Genomic DNA, 18,295 nt, shown 5'->3' on the forward strand with positions numbered 1-18,295 from the left:
TTTTGTGAATATTTGGAAAAGTGTGTTGTATTTATGACAGAACGTAATCTAATCTTGTTTTGGATATATTTTCCATCTCACTCTCATTCTATTATAAAGCGTTTGTGATAAAGCAGTTTAATGTTAAGTTTTAACACTAAGAAGTTTGATCATTTACAAAGGTATAGCCATGAAATAAATGCAGTTCTTCTCTTTGGCGCCAGAGAGCAGCATAACGCGTTTTTAAATTTCATATGTAGTTTGTCCTGTACGGCTCCCTGTAGTTGCCGGGTACTGGAGGTCGGGCATGCTCATGAAACATCCTATGCGAAATGCTATGAAGGCGCCGAAAAGACTGTGATTAACCTGAAATTACAGAGAAATGTGCCACCAACTACTTTTTAAATTGCGTTCCTGCTGAGCTGATAAGTCGCAAGTTGAGAAGAAGCGCGTAGAAAACACGAAGGAGCACAGAAAACTGTCCGTCCGTTTTGTCCTACAAAGGCGCCGAGAGTTTGACAGCGGCAGGACTCCACTGCGCAGGCCTGACGTTAGGTAAACTGCTGGAGGGGACGGCATCTAAAGGACTACATGAAACAATAAAGACAGTCCTTTCTGAAGAGGAAAGCAAGCTAAAACATGAGGAAGGACGTGAGGATACTACTTGTAGGGGAACGTAAGTAGCTTCTTTAATCCCTAAGCGGCTGAATGCTTTATTAGCTAAAATGCTAGTGAGTGAGCTAGATGCTACGGCTAGCAGTTACATTCATTTAATCTAACAATATATCAAGCAGTGATTATATGAGCAGTGAGGGGCTGGTTGGTTTCTTCCACAGCGTATACAGATCTTACACAGTAACTGTAAGTTATTCAAAGAGTATGAGTAGAATACATATCTATGTCCTATGTGGTTTCTATCAAATAGGTATCACATGGTGGTGCATGATGGCTGTCTCACGAGTATTTCCATGTCCTGTCCTGTCTTGATACTCAACACACTTCTTCTCATAACCAGACTAAATATGTGCTTTTAACAGTACAGCATAACAATTCCCCTGGTGTAAATAGCTAAATGGTTAACTCAAAAGCTAATTATGACAAGCACTGTGGATGTGGTATTTATTGCAGTCCTGTTGTATTGGACTTTTTTTATTCTGTATTTTTGTATGAGGTTGTACTAGAATACCAGATATAAACAGAACTACTCAACAATAATCAACAGAAACAACAGATGAGTGAGAAAAGATAATTAAATAAAAGTATCAGTGTCATTAGAAGTAGGGCAGAAACAAATTATTGGTTGATATCAATTAATCTCTTTGGTCCTAAAAATGTCATAAAATAGAAATATAAAAGCTTAAGGTGAAATATATAAGCTTAAAGCTAATGACTTGTTTTCCCCAACAATCAGTCCAAAACTCTTAAATAAACAGTTTGCTGTCACATAAAAGCTGCAAATCCTCACCATCAAGAGTCTGGAAGCATAAAATATTTGGCATTTTTGATTGATAATGAACTTATCTGATTATATCAAGATAGTTGCTGATGAATTTCCCATTGATGACTAATGTTTCAGTCCTAGTTGGCACTGTAGGATATATTGAGCAGAATTATGGGTAAAAAGTTTGTGATTACAAGATGTTGACCTTTTCCCTGACGTTGGTGTGAGGGCAGAATTTAGTCAAAAAAGCAACAGATCCCATCCTACCGGACCTGTTTCACCTAGTCTAGTGTATGTGTTCTCTTTAAAGCATGTCTGTTGTTGGTACTATTTATATTTCAGTTGAAGCCATGCAGGACGGCCTACATTGCCACAGTTAGCACATTGGTACTCAGTGCAGCCAAAATGCTACGTGCCAACTTCAGTGTTGTGAAGTTCAGTAGTTCAGTGAGGTTATGAAGATCAACTGTCAAGATACTGAGGGGAAAGAGGGAACCACAAATAATCTGTTATACAAACCACAAGCTCCCACAGACCAAGAAGACGTCTTCAAATTGCAGGTTCTGTCTGACCAACAGTCTGAGACCCAAATATGTAATCATTTAAAAATCATATAAAACAGACAAAAGCAGCAACAAACATTTTTATCAGGTTGATTGTCTGTTTATGTTGCAGTTCTGTGTGATAAATGACTTAACTAATTGACTATCAAAACAATTACTCTTGAGTTGATAGATCAATTGAATAATGAGCTTATTGTCTCAGCCTTACAGCAAACAATCCCTCACTACAAAAGGCCTTGCAAGTTATAGCTGTTCTGTTAATAGATTTGGTTGTAGCAGTGGTGGATGGGTGGCTGTTTTAGGTGCTCTTTTTGTGCTTGTGTGCCTCTAGGATTTGTTCTACTGTAGATAGAAGCTCCCTCTTTCTAATTTGAGAGGGAATCGGGGGAAATATTAATGTATATTTATTTCAGAAATACTTATTTAGTTGTTTATTTAGATCTGGTGGCCCATTACTATTGCTGTGTAACTGTTGTGTATCCACTTAAACAGAATAATATTGAGTTTGAGTGATGCATTTCCCAATGCAAGAAAGGAACACCCAGTAGTGCAACTGTAGGTATACCTATTAAAATATCACACCATCACACAGTGCAACTTTTTGGCTCTTCTATTTAACACAGGCATCATTTCAGACCATATTTCTCCATTGTGTCTTTCAGCTTTGCTCTGTGCTGGAATGTAGTGAGTGCCCCTGTGAGGTCTTTAGTGCTTGGCTGCTGCACTTAACCCTCTTCAGCTGCTGTTATCTGTGCCCTGTCACTTAATACATTTCCCAGATCCCTCAATATAAAATGGTAGAGTGGTCATGTGTTTATGACCCATTGTCAGTAAAATAGGCGTGTAATGACAGATTGTATTAAAACATGTTTTTATCCTTTGCCCATACAGCCAAGGTGGGGAAGACATCACTGATAATGTCTCTGGTCAGTGAGGAGTTTCCTGATGAGGTATGTATTGACAGCCAATCAGATGATGCCTATGGTAGATATCATACTGGTAGCTGTTTACAGTTGCATCCTAGTTGCATATCTATTCAGTTTGAACTATTGTTTGGATATGTCTGAATCATGAGGGTTAAAAGCTAATATACAAGACAAATGTTACATTTATTGAAGGCATCCTTGTTCACAGACATTTGGATCATTGTCCCCCATCCAGGTTCCTCTTCGAGCTGAAGAGATCACCATCCCAGCTGATGTCACCCCAGAGAGGGTGCCCACACATATTGTGGACTACTCAGGTAATCCTTCCTCCATAATAATAGAAATGGGTTGATTTGGTAACAGTAAGGCTTGATGACATTTAAAATACTGTATTGATGAGCCTTTTTGCCAATTTTAGAAGCTGAACAATCGGATGAGCAGCTGTACCAAGAAATATCAAAGGTTGGCTTGACCTCTCTGGTCTTGTAATGTCTGCACCCCATATATGTCTTATGTGGATCACAACTAATTATTTCCATTTTTTTTTCTTTACAGGCAAATGTTATCTGCATAGTTTACTCAGTCAACAACAAGAAGTCCATTGAAAAGGTGAGTGTGATCTATGTCTGGGCTCAGCTCAGCTCATTAAATCCAAGGCGTCAGTATGTCAAGAATGTGATATGCTTATCATCCTAATCTGCAAATATTAATTTATGTTTGTAATGAATGTTTGCCCAGCTACAGTGTTTGATGTTGTGCTTTACTCCCCTAGGTGACAAGCCACTGGATCCCCCTCATAACTGACAGGACGGACAAGGACAGCAGGTGTGTTCATGTCATTTTAATAGATGTGTGTATGTGTATATGTGTCTTTCTTCCTTGTGGGGGTTAGGCTGATGGTGCTGTGTCTGAAAGTTCATTAAACCCTTTGTTAAATGTGTAATTTGTTGCCACTTGTTCCTGGAGGTCTGTCTTACTAGCAAATTTGGCTTACTCAGCAGTAAGCATGCTTTTATAGCATATTAATGTGTGAACAACATGAATAAATATAAACAAGTTAGAGCTTCTGCTTTAACCTGAAATTGTGTTTACAGGCAATATCAAGGTGATTAATGTTATTTGTGGTATTGTGAGAACTCAATCTAGTAGGGCTGTAGTAACATTTATTTTCTTAATCAATTCATCAGCAGAACATTTTGTCAGTCGATTAATGTCTTAGTCTGTAAAATGCAAGGAAATTGTGTTAAAGCTCATCGCCTGTCCTTGTAGACATCATCAAATGTCTTGTTTGTCCAACAGTCCAAACCCCTAAATATCTTCAGTTCACAATGTTGTAAGATAGGGAATTTCTTCTTTCTCAAATTTCTTAACCCAATTTAAAAAAAAAAAAAAAAAAAAATAGTTGATTCAGTTACTGTAAGCCAATTAATTGATTAATCGCCCAGTTGTTGAAGCTTCATAGTGTAGTAATGAAAGGTTTTATTACAGGGTACCGTTGATCCTTGTGGGGAACAAGTCGGACCTGGTGGAACACAGCAGCATGGAGACCATCCTGCCAATCATGAATCAATACCAGGATATTGAGACTTGTGTAGAGGTAAGAGATCAATACGCACTCACACACACACATGCACATATAAACCCTCTGGAGCCATTGAGGGAAATGTCGAAGTAAACAGTGATGAAGCACTTGAGAGAGATGAACTGGCAAATAAAATATGAAATCCAATACTAGCAGGGACTCTTCAGAGTGAGGCTGGTTTTCTGCAGGACAGATCAGCCCCACCTGCTGTTTGGCTGCCATCCAGCTCCAGACTCCACTTGCACTCTGACTGAGTCATTAATAGATTTAGATTACTGAATTGTGTGCTCCAAGGCCAAGGCCTTCTGACTGATGGACTGAGAGTGTGCTGAGAGGTTTGGAGGAAGTTGGCATCTGTCTACATTGGTGTTGAATTTAAATTTCCCTCTGTCGCATGAGACGGCTTAGTCATGGCCTCCTCAGGTGGATTAGTTACAAGGTTAAAATAGGGTGATGAGGAGGACGTGAGAGAAGACACATTTAGAGTGGATACAGTTGGAATGTAGTCACACAGCTGGTGAGAGTTGAGCTCTGTATGACAGACATGTGAACCAATGTTTTACTGCTGACTCGGTGTTAGACAAGGTGCAGGGTTGGTTGTATGTCCTGCTGTACCAAATTAATTACATTTCTGGTTTATTCTATTTTTCTTTGTCAGTGGTAAAAGAGGTATTGTTTCTCTCTCATTACTCATCGCAATGCACCCTGCATAGTATTAAAAATATGTTGTGTCTTTCAAAAGAAATGCACGCTCTAGCCAGATCAAGACCTTTATGACAGGAGGTGTTCTAAAATATATAAGGAATGGAAAACTGTATAAGAGTAAATGTACTCACTCTGTAGCCAAAATGCATGCCATACTCTTGGATGATTATCTTTGATGCAGTCACATGATAGCTGCATTTAAGAGCTGATTTTACTAATTTTATACACTGTTGGATGATTTTATTTCTGTATAACAATAACAATGCATTGCATTTTATATGCTCTAAATAGGGTTTTAAAATTTGCAAAGTACTTTTAACTACAGCTGCCAAATTCAGTAGAGTCTGTAATGTCCCTCTGAAATGTTGTGGAGTAGATGTATAAAGTAGCATAAACACAATATGCGAGTTAAGTACAAGTAACTCAGAATTACGCAAAAGTACTTGGCTTGAGTAAATGTACTTAGTTACTGTCTGCCAGTGTTCATGATTTACTCTGTGTTTGATCATTGACCCTCTATTGACACTGTTAAATTGTCCTATCACATAACTTCATGAAGTTTTTTGGGAAAGTGTTGAAGTAAAGGTAATAGAATAGGCTTAAGGGTTGCTCTTGCTCAGGGCATTCACACATGCATGTTCCCCTTTTTCCTCAGTGTTCTGCCAAAAACCTGAAGAACATCTCTGAGCTCTTCTATTACGCCCAGAAGGCTGTTCTCCACCCGACAGGACCCCTGTACTGCCCAGAGGAGAAGGAGGTGAGTTCTCTACTGTAGGTGCAGATACAGCAGATGTGTTGACTTGTCATAGGAAGACAAGCACATGTGTAAATAATAACTTCAATGAAGACTGCATTCCATTTTGGTGTGCAGGTGTCCGGGTCCTGGTATTGAGTATGCTGACTCACCTGCTTTGCTTACTGCAACACAGAGCAATCATTGTTAACAGTTACACTTGGTCATACTTGGATAGTTTGCACTGATCTGATATGCTGCTGAATAAAGTTTCTTTGTCAACGTTTTTAAAAAAGGTTGTGTACCTGGTGTCAGTTACATACATTCATTCTAACATGGCAGGACGCCAGTTAAGTATTTAGTAACACAGTCTCATAAGAATGACAGGGAATTAGTTCTTGAATAGTGTCTAGGCCATCCCCCTCTTAACATGAAGTGGGTGAAAGAAAATGCCAATGACTAAAAGAAAGAATTCGAAGGCTAGAAGTGGTTTGTTTGAGGAAGTGTCCAGCAGGAACGTATCCAGAAGAGAAAAAAGTTGGATCCCTGAAGTTAGCTGCCACAATGAGCACTGTTTTTGAAATGTTTCTGTACACGTTCAAGAACATTTAACCGCCTAGTTATTACATTTTTTCTGTATTGCAGCTGAAGCCCTCCTGCATTAAGGCTCTAACTAGAATCTTTAAAGTGTCTGACCTGGACAACGACGGCATCCTTAATGACAATGAGCTCAACTTCTTCCAGGTAATGTTTTCACATAATAGTGTCACTGTCAGCGTAATGTTCATGACTATGCAAGAGTTCAAAATGTGGAAGTTTTCCTCACTAGCACAAGTTGGAGAAACTGATCAGGCTTGTGTCAGGCTTCATTGAGCTGTGTAGTGTGATATCAGGGGAAAATTGCTCAACTGGTTTAAGGTGGCAGGTTTAAACATGAACCAAACTGCTTTCTAATTGTACACATCACAGTATATCACTTGTGTATGTCTACAGAGAACGTGTTTCAATACACCACTGGCACCTCAGGCCTTAGAGGATGTAAAGAATGTTGTCAGGAGGAACATGAATGATGGGGTCAAGGACAATGGACTCACACTCAAAGGTCAGACACTTGCCTGTTTTCTTGTTTTCATATTCTTCCTCTTCGTCTTTCCTCCTTCCTCATGTCTCTTCAACAATCCCTCTCTTGTGCTTGTCGTTATCGTTACAGGCTTTCTGTTCTTGCACACCCTCTTCATACAACGAGGTCGACACGAGACCACCTGGACTGTGCTTCGGAGGTTTGGTTATGACGATGACCTGGAGCTCACACAGGAATACCTGTTTCCTTTGTAAGTGCAGAATCAAAGGTTATTTGTGGAGTTATGTTTTCTTTATATTGAAGATGCAGTGGAGACGAGATGGACAGAGCTGTCTGAGCAGAACTTCTTGCTAAATCAGCAGGTTGTCCAGTTTGATGATAAAAGTGCTGACCAGTTGTCATGTGTTGTTGAAGCACTGAAAACTAAGACATTCAATTTCAGCTTCCTTTCCTTTCTTTTAGTCATCACTGGATGTACAAAAATGATGAAACTGCTATAATGCTATGTTTTGTTTTCTGTTTAATGCTGAAAAAATGTTGAGGCCTTCTACTGATGACTATGTACTATCAAATAATTTGCAATTTTCTTGACTAATCGCTTAACAGTTCTGTCTATGAAATGGACAGTAATGATAAAATGATCACCTTCTTTTATTGTCCATTGGTGATGCCTGTATCAGTTCCCACAGCCCAAGGAAAATATTCAGATTGCTTATTTGGTTCAAACAACTGTCCAAAATAATAATTTACTGTCTTAATACACAAAGAAAACAATCAAACGTTCCTTGAGAAGTTGGAACCAGAGAAAATGTTTGGCGTTTTTACTTGAGAAATAACTAAAACTAATTTATCATGAAAATAGTTGCTCATTATTTTTTTAATGTTGCAGCTCTAAAAATTATGCGAAACATAAACTTTTATAAAATCCTTTCATGATTGCTCTGTTCAAGAAATTGTATTTATTACTGATGAAGTGGTCTGGTGTGCTTCAGGTAAACCGCTTTTTCCTTAATCTCTTTTGAAGACAGCATCTGAAATTTGTGCTCTTCAGTTCTGTTAAATTATTGTTTCTGTCTCTCCCTGTATTGCAGGATAAAGATCCCCCCAGACTGCACCACAGAGCTTAACCACAATGCTTACCTCTTCCTCCAGAGTGTCTTTGACAAACATGACAAAGTGAGTGGTTAGAAATGTTGAACATTTAGAAATTGCATAAAAAATGTCTTTATTATTTATAATAGTAACTTTAGATGTTTAAGGATGACTAGTTCTGTGCTCAATTATTCAAACTATCTTGACACAAATATCAGTGTCAATGTATATGCACTTGTCACAATCTAGGACAGAGATTGTGCGCTGTCGCCAGACGAGGTGAAGGACTTGTTCAAAGTCTTTCCCTACATGCCCTGGGGTCCAGATGTCAACAACACGGTTTGCACTAACGACGAGGGATGGATCACATACCAGGGATACCTCTCCCAGTGGACGTGAGTATGGAACTATCTATTAATATACTGGTACACACAGACACACACTCACAGCTATTTTAGTTTTACATCGCCTGAATATGTTCACACTACTGTAGGACCTGATTCATTATGTAAAAAAACACAGATCATTTTACAAAATCATGCTTATATAAATCTGTTATGCTCCGACTTATGTGTTTTCTGTGGTAGGTTAACAACATATCTAGATGTGCAGCGTAGTTTGGAATACTTGGGTTACCTAGGCTACTCTATCATCTATGAACAAGAGTCTCAAGCAGCCGCCATGACAGGTAAGAGAACATAATTTAATAATTAATTAACAGCCCTGTATGCAGATTAACAAAAACAATAGAAAATAGTAATAAACACATTTCTGTTCAGAATATAAGCACTGTACTGATCAATACCTGCATTGTTTGCTTTTTGTTAAAGGTTTCATACAAATGAAATGCATGAATTTTACTGCATGTTGCCATTTTTCATATATGTACAGTATGTATGTAAAATTATGCATTCCCTATTCTTTCAGTGACACGTAACAAGCGCATCGATCTGCAGAAGAAACAGACCCAGCGCAGTGTCTTCCGCTGCAACGTCTTGGGGGCCCGGGGCAGCGGGAAGAGTGGCTTCCTCCAGGCTTTCCTGGGCAAGAACCTGCAGGTCAGTGGAGATGATGGCTGCAAACCCCTTTTAAACTTACTTTAAAACAGTATTATTTGCAGTTCGTCTTGCTGGACACACTCAGTTTCAAGGTGATTAGGTTCGTGAGGGCAGTGTTTAACATTCATATTATATCTCAAGAGAACTTTTAAATCAGTCTAACTATAGGATAAGCAAGATCTAAAGTCAATTAATTATTAGCTGCTTTTGTTTGGAATGTGCAAATGATGCAGCCAAATTATATATTTGTACCAAGCACCAAACTTGGTGAAAATGTGCAATGTCTCTTTCCAGAAATCATAACCCAGTTACTCAAGATAATCAACAGACCTTATTAAGAGCAGTTTCATGTCGAATCTGTTTTCTTTCCACTGAACTGCACTTGACAACCATATCAACACGCAGAAGAAAACATGCATCTACTCATGGATGAGAGGCTTGTGCTCATGACAACGCGTATTGTAAACATTGATGATGACTTCATTGGCTGAACTGTAACATTAAATAGCCTCTTGTCCATGAGTAGATGATCGCTTTCTTTACCTGATGCACCATGCCTCACTTTACTATAAAAATCCTGTTTCCCTTATAACTGCACAGGCCGAACTAATACAAACATGCCCCAAATTACATGTGAACCACCTCACAGCAAACCAGAGGTGACAAACTGTTGATGTGAGAACTTTGTTAAACTGTGTGTGATTTAGACAGCTTCCAGAGTTGGATGAAAAGTGAAACAAGCCAGCTTATAAACAGATAGTCTTTACTGGTTGTTGACCTTTTTCATTATCCACCACAGCGACAGAGGCGAATTAGAGAAGACCACAAGTCCTTGTATGCCATCAGCACAACCTATGTTTATGGTCAGGAGAAGTACCTGCTGGTAAGAACCATTTACTCCTCATCTGCTTTTTGGATTACTGTTTCATAATCTGGGTGTATTACAATTTACCGTGTATCAGCATTAGTACTCTGCAAAACGTTAATCCCTCCATCTGTACACTCTGTCTCTCTCTCGCTCTTTCTGTTATGTCTGCTCACCACAAGCTCCATGAGGTGATGCCAGATTTTGACTTCCTGTCAGAGGCAGACCTAGCCTGTGATGTGGTCTGCCTGGTGTATGACATCAACAATCCACGCTCTTTTGAATACTGTGCCAAAGTGTACAAGGTATGTTTTTAGAAGATGTGAAAAAAATGCTCTTCAGATGCACTGAGGCTTGTCAAACTGCTAACACTGATTGTTTCTTGTTTGGCAGCAATATTTCATAGACAGCAAGACACCATGCGTGGTGATTGCAGCCAAGTCAGACCTGCATGAAGTACGGCAGCACTACAGTCTCTCACCGCAGGACTTCTGCCGCAAGCACAAGCTCCACCCACCCCAGCCGTTCACGTGCAACACGACCGACGCGCTTAGCAAAGACATCTACACCAGACTCACCACCATGGCCATGTATCCGTGAGTATCAAGCTTCTTTGTGGTCTCATCTAGTTAACCCTTTACACCTCTGGGAGTCTTGCAATAATATACATCTTACCCACCTGTGTATGCCTATCAACTTTTACCTCTCTTGGATGTATGTATCGGACAGTGACATTTTGCAATTAGTATTCAAATGTTACAGCATGGTTAAATAATTTAAATCCACCATCTATATACTGTGTGACATTTAAACTTTGGACTCTTTCAGCCACTTTTGGATCTCTTATGCTTGTAAGTTGGTGGTATGTGAGCCTGAAATTCTTTTAGGACAATCCTCTGGCTTTATAGGGTGTCTTAACTTCTCAAAGCTCTCTGATCAGATTAGATTTCAGAGTAGATTAATTGGCACTCAATGCGACGTACCCTTAAATCTTATTTTAGCAGGCCAGAAATCCTATTTTCTAAATTCTGAAACCATTTGATCTGCTGCACTCTAGGCATCAGTAGTAAGGCGTTGATTTATAGAAATGTGCTTACTGAGAGGCGAGCTTCTGAGTCCAGGGGCTGCCCAGACTTGACGAGTAAATTAATCTACTGATTGAGGGTAAATACTGGCTCAAACAGTGATGACTCAGAAACTAGTTGTTTAAACTGTCAACCCAGCACTTTTGAAGTATTTCAGGTTTAATGCATTATATTAACAGTTTGAATATGTGGGGCCAGTTTCAGAAAAAATCTCAGAGACTCAGATAGCTATTCAGACAGACGTCATTTGATGAATTCATCCGTTGTACGAAACTGTCCTATTCTTGACCTTCTGGGGTTCAAATAATTTGCTATTCAAACTAAAGAATATGGCTGACCAAGCAACTACAAAACGCCCTTCATCCCAGCCAAAAATGTTTTCCATTTAGCTGGGAAAAAAACATGTAAAATATAAAAATTCTCATTAGCATAAAATGTGCAGTGCAGAGCTGAAATCCTCTGTCTCAGAATCTGTCACTGCTCAACATGTTGGCAACTCACAAATTAGGAATCATGTTTTTCTCTCTTTTTTGTAATTTTGTGCCACTGGTCAGCCGGTGTCACTGATTGTTAACATGGAAACATGGTTCTTAGTCCCGAGTTAGCCAGGGGGTACAGTGGCTAACCTTGTAAGGCTTTGGAAGACTCAAGTCAGTCTTAGATTAAATTAATATACCAGTCCTTGATCTTTTTTGTTCTTACTGGTGATTTGTTGCTTTATGTTCATAAACTGATTATATGACAAAAATTGGACACCGAAAGGTTTCAGTGGCAGAACCAAAAGTTAGACAGTTGACAGATTGAGAGCTTTTGCATTTTGTTCTTGATTTGCCACCCTACAGATTTTTTCATTTGTTGTGACTGTTCCCATCCTTTCTTTGTGGTTTTCCTCTCCTTTTGTCTCCTTATGTTTATGTTTCTCCTTTTTTAGACTTGTTTCCTTGTCAATATGTTTGTAAATTTGGGGTTGGGGAGGCAAAGGTAAATGGCAGCTCAGAAAGGACTTGGGTCCTTTGATATCTCTTATTGTTTAAGTGAAGTCAAGGTTTTAATCCTGGCTTTTTCCCCCTCCCCCTCTGTGTCTTGTTTGGTGCCTGTTGTCTTTGTATTGTGGTGAAAACACGCATTTTTGTGTCTTTCCGCAGCCATGCCCGTCTCCGCTGCATGTGCACCTGCAACAGGTGCACCTATTGCCTGTGTCAGAACCTCCTCAAGTTGGAGCTGCTGCGCAATATTAAGGCCCAACTCCGCAGGGTCGTTTTCAACAGGTTCATACGTAGAATAAGATCTAGTGTTTTAACATAGACTCCTTCCTCCTCTCTGTGCCTCCCACCCTTGGGTTGGTCCTCTGGTATGGGCAACAGAGAGGCTCCTTTTTCTCCCAAGCTCTCTAACACTGGTGATGGTGACAGCTCCTTTGCTTTCCTTTATTGCTCGCCAGTGGTCAGGTTTACGCTGCATATCCGCTGCAGGGAAAAGGGAATGTTAAATGTGATTAAACGTGATATTAGTGATACCTTGCACTGGTAAAAAATGTTGTTTAAATAAATACTATAGTCTCCTTTTAGTAATGTTGGATTATGTGAAAATAATTGGACACTTGGTTGATTGCTCTTGGGGAAATCCTCCTTCTGTTTGCCACTGTGCTGCAGCATAGAGGTCATAGGGATTAACTGTCTTGCTCAGCTGTACCTCAGCATGGTGATGCTTGTTGACAAAGAGCGATATTTAGTCGTATAATTTTAAGTTACTCTCTATATCCAAAATATTAACCATCTGGCTTAGAAGTAATTTTTTCCATGTTTTTTTTTTTTTTTAAATCTAACTAAACAAATCAGAGTTAAGGTCTTGAGAAATTTGAAATCTATCCAGGAGCCAAATTCACTAAACAGCTCAAGGTGAAAAGTAGCCTTTGACTCACTGAGATAGGAGAAACTTGTCAGTGCTAACTTTAGGATACAATGGTTTTGGTCTAATTGGTGTCAGTATCTCTTTCAAAGAGATTTTTCTTTTCTTTTTTTAAGCGACATTTCAGAGGATATGGTTTTATTCAATCTCTTTGTCACATGCCTAAAACCCATTAGTCATGTTGGGTGTCTTGGTCTCTGCTCCAGCTCCAGCCAGCCTACCAGCTCTCTGTACAGTATGACACAGCGAAGTGTGACCATGCTCTCCCAGCTAACACACAGGCTGCTAGCCAGGCAGGTGACAGTGTGTCTGAAACCGTGTGAAAAATGCATGATGTTATTTGCTTGCTTGTGCAAACTTAACTCATAATACTGATTACTATACATAACACAAACATATTGTAATATTAGAAACAGAAGTTGTGAATTGGAAACATTTTCATTCAGAGGCATGACGCATTTTTGTATTTTGAAAAATTCAGACTATATTTATATTTGTATATACAATTTAAAACATGTTGTTATATTGCTATAAAAACAACTACTATACACCAGATCGATGTTGTTAAGCCACTTAATCATGTTGACAAAATATCAAGGTATGAATTTTGACAATGAAGTGTTAAAAACTGACATTCTCTTTAGGGGTTTTGTGTTTGCTCCTTCCTGTCCTGCAGTGGATATGCAAACTGTAAATCTTGACTAACAAGCATATCATTTGCACTGATAATGAGAAAAACACAACCACTCTCTTCGGTCTGTGCTTCAAACTGAAAACCTCATTGTAGTCTGCATGTCTGCATGTTTGCTATGTGATTTCTTTTAAATTACATGGAAGTATTACAATTCTCCATGTCTATTAATTTCTTTACAGCACCAACTTTCATCAGTTGTCAGAGTGCTTAAGTATCTATGATGTTTTCAGTCTTGCTTTGTCTTCATTTCCATGCTTAACTCTGAAGTCTACACCAACAGGAGACTCTTTATTTTGAAAAGCACAGTTGTTGCTTTAATTATATGCTTACTGTGTGCATATCCTAAAATAAAAACTCCTGTGCGTTGAGACTTCATACATTTAACAGGCTGATGTTAAAAATCAAATTGTTCATCTTTGATGTTTAAATTGAGTGTATTGTACTGTACCAATCACCCTGTCATTTCACCCTGTTTTTCCTATCTTGTATTTCCTGTCTTTGTGTTTTTCCTTCCACTCTATAGGTGTTCATACACAAGTTTTTGGCTGCCCCTCTCCCTCATTCTCTTGCATGTTTTCACCCTCAGCTAAACTGCTTGCTGCTATGTTGCATGGCTCATCTGTTCCGTCTTGGTAACCAAAGGCATGCCTTAGCAAAATATTGCTATCTACTGGCAGCTGGGAATATGTTTCTCATCTGTCCATCTGTACAGTAAAGAGAGCTTGGTGTTTTGAATAAGATGTGGGAGGTTTATTGCTCCACATTGCAGGGTTTTAATGGCTGTTTATGGTGTTGGATTGGACAGAAGTGTGTTATTTTTGGCAAATAAGTGATTATTGTTGATAGTGATCTTTTTTTTTTTTTTTTTTTGCCTAACAGTGGCATAAAATGCAGGGCTTCTGGTTTGGTGTTTATGGACCCTAGCAGAGCTGCATATTGGAAGTTCTGCATCGAGTACTAACCCTCTGCGTTGATGCCTTTTTAATCTCTGGGAGTTGTTGACACTATTAATAGCATGACGCATAATAGACAGCCCTGGCAGTGCAAGGAGCCAACACACCACATTGGTTGCCCAACATGTTGAATGAAAAGTGGTGCTGGCTGACTGGGTTGAATTGTGTTGGTAATTTTACATGAAATGAATTCTTCAGTCACAAAAATTACACGCAGAAATAGCAAATTGTGTCAGGCCACTTAAAAAAAAATCTGAAATGTGAAGGCCAGTGCGGAGGAATTAAAAATGTAGTCTTATGATATTTACCTCTTAAAATGACTCAGCATCTCCAGTCTGGCTGCCATGTGGTGTGTACAGTATGTATATGTGATGTGTGTTTGAAGTGTGCGGTGATATTTGAACAGGTATGCAGTCATGGTTGAGCTTGTGCTTTATGGGTTTGGGCGGTGATTGAAGTTCCCTACTTTTCGGACTGGGTAGAGCTGGGTGTTACGGATGAAATCAGATATCACAGTATTTTTGGTGTAATTATTGACACTTAAACAAAATATTCAATTAACTATATTATATAATATATTAATTAATGAAATTTCACCTGCCTAAGAATCATTAGTAATGTGTCCAAGAAAGAGTATCAAATACATTTCATGAAAAGCTGTTTTTCCTATACATGTTTCATATATAATAAACTTAATATCTTTAGCGTGTAGACAGACACACATTTACATTTTATAGACCCCATGAATAATTGATTAATCAACCAGTGTATCAGTCACTATTGCAGCCGTAGTCAGTATTATACTGAAATATTTCCCAGCTCTACTGAATCTGAGTGTGTGTGTGTGTGTGTGTGTGTGTGTGTGAGCACACCGCCGGTAACAGTGTGACTGGGTTCGTGTGTGTTATTCGTGTGGAAGGCTGCTGGGCTGGGTGGAGGCTGTGGGGGGCTACCTGCTGTCAGAGGAGGATTTCAGCCTGACGCAGCAGGTTTCAGCCATCTCCAACGTGGAGGGGTCCATCCTTATGGAGGCCTCTGCAGAGCAGCTAAATCCCCCAGAAAGGTAAAGACAGGAGCCAAATCCAGAGGGAGATGGATGTTTTATTTTAATCATGTGGATGGATGGGCAAGTACGTGTTGGATAAGTTCAACTATCCACTATTCAACAACAGGTTGTCGGGTCATTATTGTAACAGATAATGCAGTGTTTGTATTTATGTCCTGAAATGTTGTAGAGAGACTTATTGGAGTCTTTACAGGAAAGGTTCCACATCTTATTCAATATCTGGTGAAGATCACTCTCGTTTCTGTGCGTTAAATGAAGCTACATTTGCAGCTCGTTAACTTAATTTAGCACAGTGACTAGAAACGGGAACAGCGAAAAGTGAAAAAGCAAATTTTCCAAAATGTCAAACACAACAGGAGACATTTCATTTTGAAAAGTACATGTGTTTCTTTAATCGTCTCCCGTCTGTGCCTTTACTCAAAATCAAATTGTAAATTGCAAATTTCTTTGAATTTTCAATCAATTGTTTGGTACGGTACTAATCACCAATTTTCTGAAATGTCAATCTGTTCCTTTAAGATTAAAGGCACCTAGACTTCTCTTTATGAATGGCCTGTGTGGAAAAAGATGTTGAAGGCTGGTTTCTCTTCTGACGCTACAAGAGTACCAGGCTCCTAGTGTGTGTCTTGAAAACCTAGATCAGCTGCTGGAAGGATTTAATTTAAAGGCCAAAGTTATTGTGGCAGTTTTTTTTTAGTTTTCCTTTTTTATACACTTTGCCATCTCCTGCATTTCCCCTTTTCATTGCTTGCTATTGCTGTCTGCTTAGTTTCCCAGTATTTGATCAGTTGGATCTGTGTTTGGTAGGGCCGGTGTTAACCCAATTTTAATAATCCATTAGTTTTATGTTTTCTTGTTTTCTGCCTTAAAGCAGCTCCTCCTCAAAGTCCAACACCTCTCCTTTTTTTCACCCATATGCTTTTATGGTCTGGACCTGTTCCCTGAACCAAAACTAAATCAAATGTCAAGAGAAAGCATGTGTTCCTGTTTCAAGATGGCATCAGACGGCACTGATATTCGTCATTTATGGTCCTAATTTTAGGGAGTTTCCAGAGAGCACATGACTTTGTCTTGACAGTTGGCAACCCATCCCGCTTTGGTTTTAACAAAGTGAAAAAGGAAATTGAACATCGCTTATCGTGTTAGATGCTGCCCCCTTTTTTCCATGCTACATTTTTCCCCCCTCACCTACTCTTTGTCTCTTACTTCCTCTCGCAGGCACATGGCTCAGGCAGACTTGAAGAACTCCACCTTCTGGCTGAGAGCGAGCGTAGGTGCCACAGTGTGTGCCGTGCTGGGCTTCGCCATGTACAGAGCACTTCTCAAACAGCGGTGATGAGACAGCATGAGACTTCCTCCCCCCTGGTCCCAGTATTGACTCTGCCCCTTCCCTACTACCTGAGAGACTCAAAAAGACTGGTTAAACAATGCCTCAGCATCCAACTCCACCCCATCCCCATCTCACAACACGAGCAAGAAACAAATGAGCAGAACATAAGTACATTTTGTATGCATTTAAAAAAAAAAGTAGTCTTTTTTTTTTTTTGTTTATGTTGTGGGGAAAGGGGCAGGTTACTTTTGAAACATCAACTGCCCATCAGTCAATTTGTAAACGCTGACATTATGTGATCCGTTGGTCTAGTCCAGTCCAGGTCAGACACTACTAGTTGCTGGATGTCTCCAGCTGATCCATTCCTCTGTTTTATTTTGTCTCAGGTCAGTATTATTAGTTAGATTGATGGAGACCAGAGAGAGGCAGCCATATACAGAACCACCACAAAGGGACTTGAATCTGTTTATAGATGTGTATATGCAGTATATAATGTATGTATTCCTCAAGAATTTTAGGATTGGACCCCATAGACAGCATCACAAGCCAGAAGCAACACCTACATGAGGTGCTAGTGCTACATCTAACACTAGAAAGGTCATGGATGTCATGCACTTGTTTATTTTGTGTGTTAATTTATTAACCTGTTTCTTTGTTTTCTTGTCTGTTTTGAGTGCACTGCATGAAACAGATGGAGGGATTTACATTTTCCATGTATTTTTGTATTTAGTATTATCAAAGCTGTCTTCATGGTGTGTCATGACTTTCTGCTTGTTTTTAATTTTCTGGTTTTCAGATAGAGCTTTGTCCCTCATTATATTTTTATGAAGTTAGAGGCACCGTAGAGCAAAAGATTATGCTATTAACAGCAGCCATTCAGCGCACCTCTCCCACCTTAAAACTATGAAAGTGTTTCTTCTCATTCTTCTATTTTCCAGCATTTACAATAAAGTAAAGTAAAACTATCTGGCACAGCTGTTTATGCGTGTTACTGGGTGGAGTGACAGCTAATTTAACATCAACCTGGAAAATAAAATGGTTTTAAATATCTGTAATAAATGAAATTTACACCCACTGGTATCACTGTGTTCTTGTGTCCTTGATAAGAGCCGTAGTGGAATTGCGCATTTGAAAAGTGGATGTGTGAAATGATGTAAGATAAACTGTGTGATTAGCTGGGACCTTTTGTGAAGCCAGTGAATAGAGAAGTGAGTAAATGATGTGGCTGCGAACT

General features: G+C 39.2%; 1 protein-coding gene across 2 annotated transcripts; it reads left to right on the forward strand.

Annotated features, from left to right (window-relative positions):
• The first annotated feature begins 259 nt into the window (after nucleotides 1–259).
• On the forward strand, nucleotides 260–18,141 carry rhot1a (ras homolog family member T1a). Of its 2 annotated transcripts, XM_073494477.1 has the most exons (21): nucleotides 534–655; nucleotides 2,875–2,933; nucleotides 3,145–3,226; nucleotides 3,328–3,371; nucleotides 3,465–3,518; nucleotides 3,682–3,734; nucleotides 4,398–4,506; nucleotides 5,852–5,953; nucleotides 6,575–6,673; nucleotides 6,923–7,031; nucleotides 7,140–7,260; nucleotides 8,102–8,186; nucleotides 8,352–8,497; nucleotides 8,690–8,790; nucleotides 9,030–9,160; nucleotides 9,960–10,043; nucleotides 10,208–10,330; nucleotides 10,419–10,621; nucleotides 12,256–12,378; nucleotides 15,585–15,728; nucleotides 16,950–17,150. In XM_073494477.1, the coding sequence occupies exons 1-21, from the start codon at nucleotides 619–621 to the stop codon at nucleotides 17,065–17,067; spliced, it is 2,127 nt and encodes a 708-aa protein (XP_073350578.1). In that variant the 5' UTR covers nucleotides 534–618; the 3' UTR covers nucleotides 17,068–17,150. The 2 variants fall into 2 exon arrangements, with proteins under 2 accessions (XP_073350577.1, XP_073350578.1); XM_073494476.1 differs by lacking the exons at nucleotides 12,256–12,378; nucleotides 15,585–15,728 and having other exon boundaries at nucleotides 260–655; nucleotides 16,950–18,141.
• Nucleotides 18,142–18,295: the final 154 nt, after the last annotated feature.

The sequence above is a fragment of the Pagrus major genome, chromosome 23, assembly GCF_040436345.1.
Source record: "Pagrus major chromosome 23, Pma_NU_1.0".
NCBI lineage: Eukaryota > Metazoa > Chordata > Actinopteri > Spariformes > Sparidae > Pagrus > Pagrus major.